This window comes from Egretta garzetta, unplaced genomic scaffold (genome assembly GCF_000687185.1).
Source record: "Egretta garzetta isolate BGI_Z169 unplaced genomic scaffold, ASM68718v1 scaffold384, whole genome shotgun sequence".
NCBI classification, from domain to species: Eukaryota; Metazoa; Chordata; class Aves; order Pelecaniformes; family Ardeidae; genus Egretta; species Egretta garzetta.
In genome coordinates, this window is record NW_009259496.1 from 120944 (window position 1) to 122261 (window position 1318).

At 40.6% G+C, this 1318-nt stretch overlaps 1 protein-coding gene across 1 annotated transcript in view; it reads right to left on the bottom strand.

Annotated features, from left to right (window-relative positions):
- ZNF532 (zinc finger protein 532) overlaps positions 1 to 1318 on the bottom strand; it is a 35862-nt gene continuing 34544 nt past the window's right edge. The window contains 1 exon segment of the mRNA XM_009637393.2: positions 1 to 1318. This exon segment is cut by the window's right edge and continues 12 nt beyond it. Coding sequence (XP_009635688.2) covers positions 1170 to 1318 — 149 coding nt within the window. The 3' untranslated portion in view covers positions 1 to 1169.

Here is a 1318-nt window from a genome sequence, read left to right on the forward strand (position 1 = left end):
TTTTAGGGATACATACAAGGTATAAAATGCAAAACCAAACCAAAAATATAACTCTCACAGAGAACTATATACGAAAGGGACAGTATGGTACCTTTTGCACTTTGTGACACAACACACGTCTGAAATGGCCGAACCAGCTCCATCGGTCTGTGCTAAAGCCGAACGCCCCAGTTACACCCGCACAGGCTGGTGTGTCAGCTTCTCGACAGTTGTGGCTGTACGCAACACCGAGCACCAGAACATTTGGCATGAGCATACCAACCCCTGCAGCAAGGGTTAACTATTGTCGTTCAATAACCAGCAATAAAGGAAAATACATAATGCTGTGTACTCGCGTCTATAGCATGTTTAATAAATTACATGACAAAAAACATCATCAGTATAAACCTATTCCTCTAATTACACCTTATTTGTTAGACCCAGAGCAGCCCAGCCCTTTTGTAACACGTTGAGCTTTGATCACAAGCACCTGATGGCCTAAAAAAATCCCTTCATGATAGAGAGAGTTGTGCAATTATACTTTCCAAAAGTACTCGATCATTCTAGGGGGTCTGCACCTGTTCTGGTGTTGCCACCTAAAACCAGCACTGCATGTACAGACGCAGTGGTACTACCAACTATTTTCTTTTTTAATATATATATTTTTAAGAGAAAGTTTAAAAGCTTCCTTAGACATTTAGAAGCACAAGTTCTTGGAATTTAAAATCTCCCGGTAGCTTGCTCCCCTCCCTGCTCCCCTCCAAGCGCCGCCTTCGGATGCGCTTCCATTAGCTACGCTTCCTTTCAGAAGCATCCCAATAAGAAAGAGTTGAAGAGAACCTAAGGAACTGCCCCAGCATCCAGAACTCTGTTTTAAAGAAACTTACTTGAAAAAAAAACATAAACGAAACAGAAAAACCCAAATTTTCCACTAGATACCAATACAAACACATAACAAAGAGTATAAAAGTTATTAGTTTAAATATATACAAACTCTTTTCAACTCAAATACTGCTCCGATGGTTTTGAGGATATAGACAATGAGGTGAAGGAAGGGGATGCTTTTATGCAGAATATATTGCAACAGCCTGAACAGTACTGTTAACACTATTATACCTTGGACTTTCTGTAGCAAAAGTGTCATTAGTATTCCAATGTGGAGAGGGATTTCTGCGTCCCAAACACTCTGATCACTTTTCAGCTGAGCTCATTCTTTTTGACTTAATGAAGGCCATGCCATGTGTTCTCATGTGAGTGTTTAAGGCCGCTTCAGTTTCAAAAGTCTTTGCACACACTTTGCATCTTCTGTCCGATGACGAGCTGTCAGATGATTCATCTT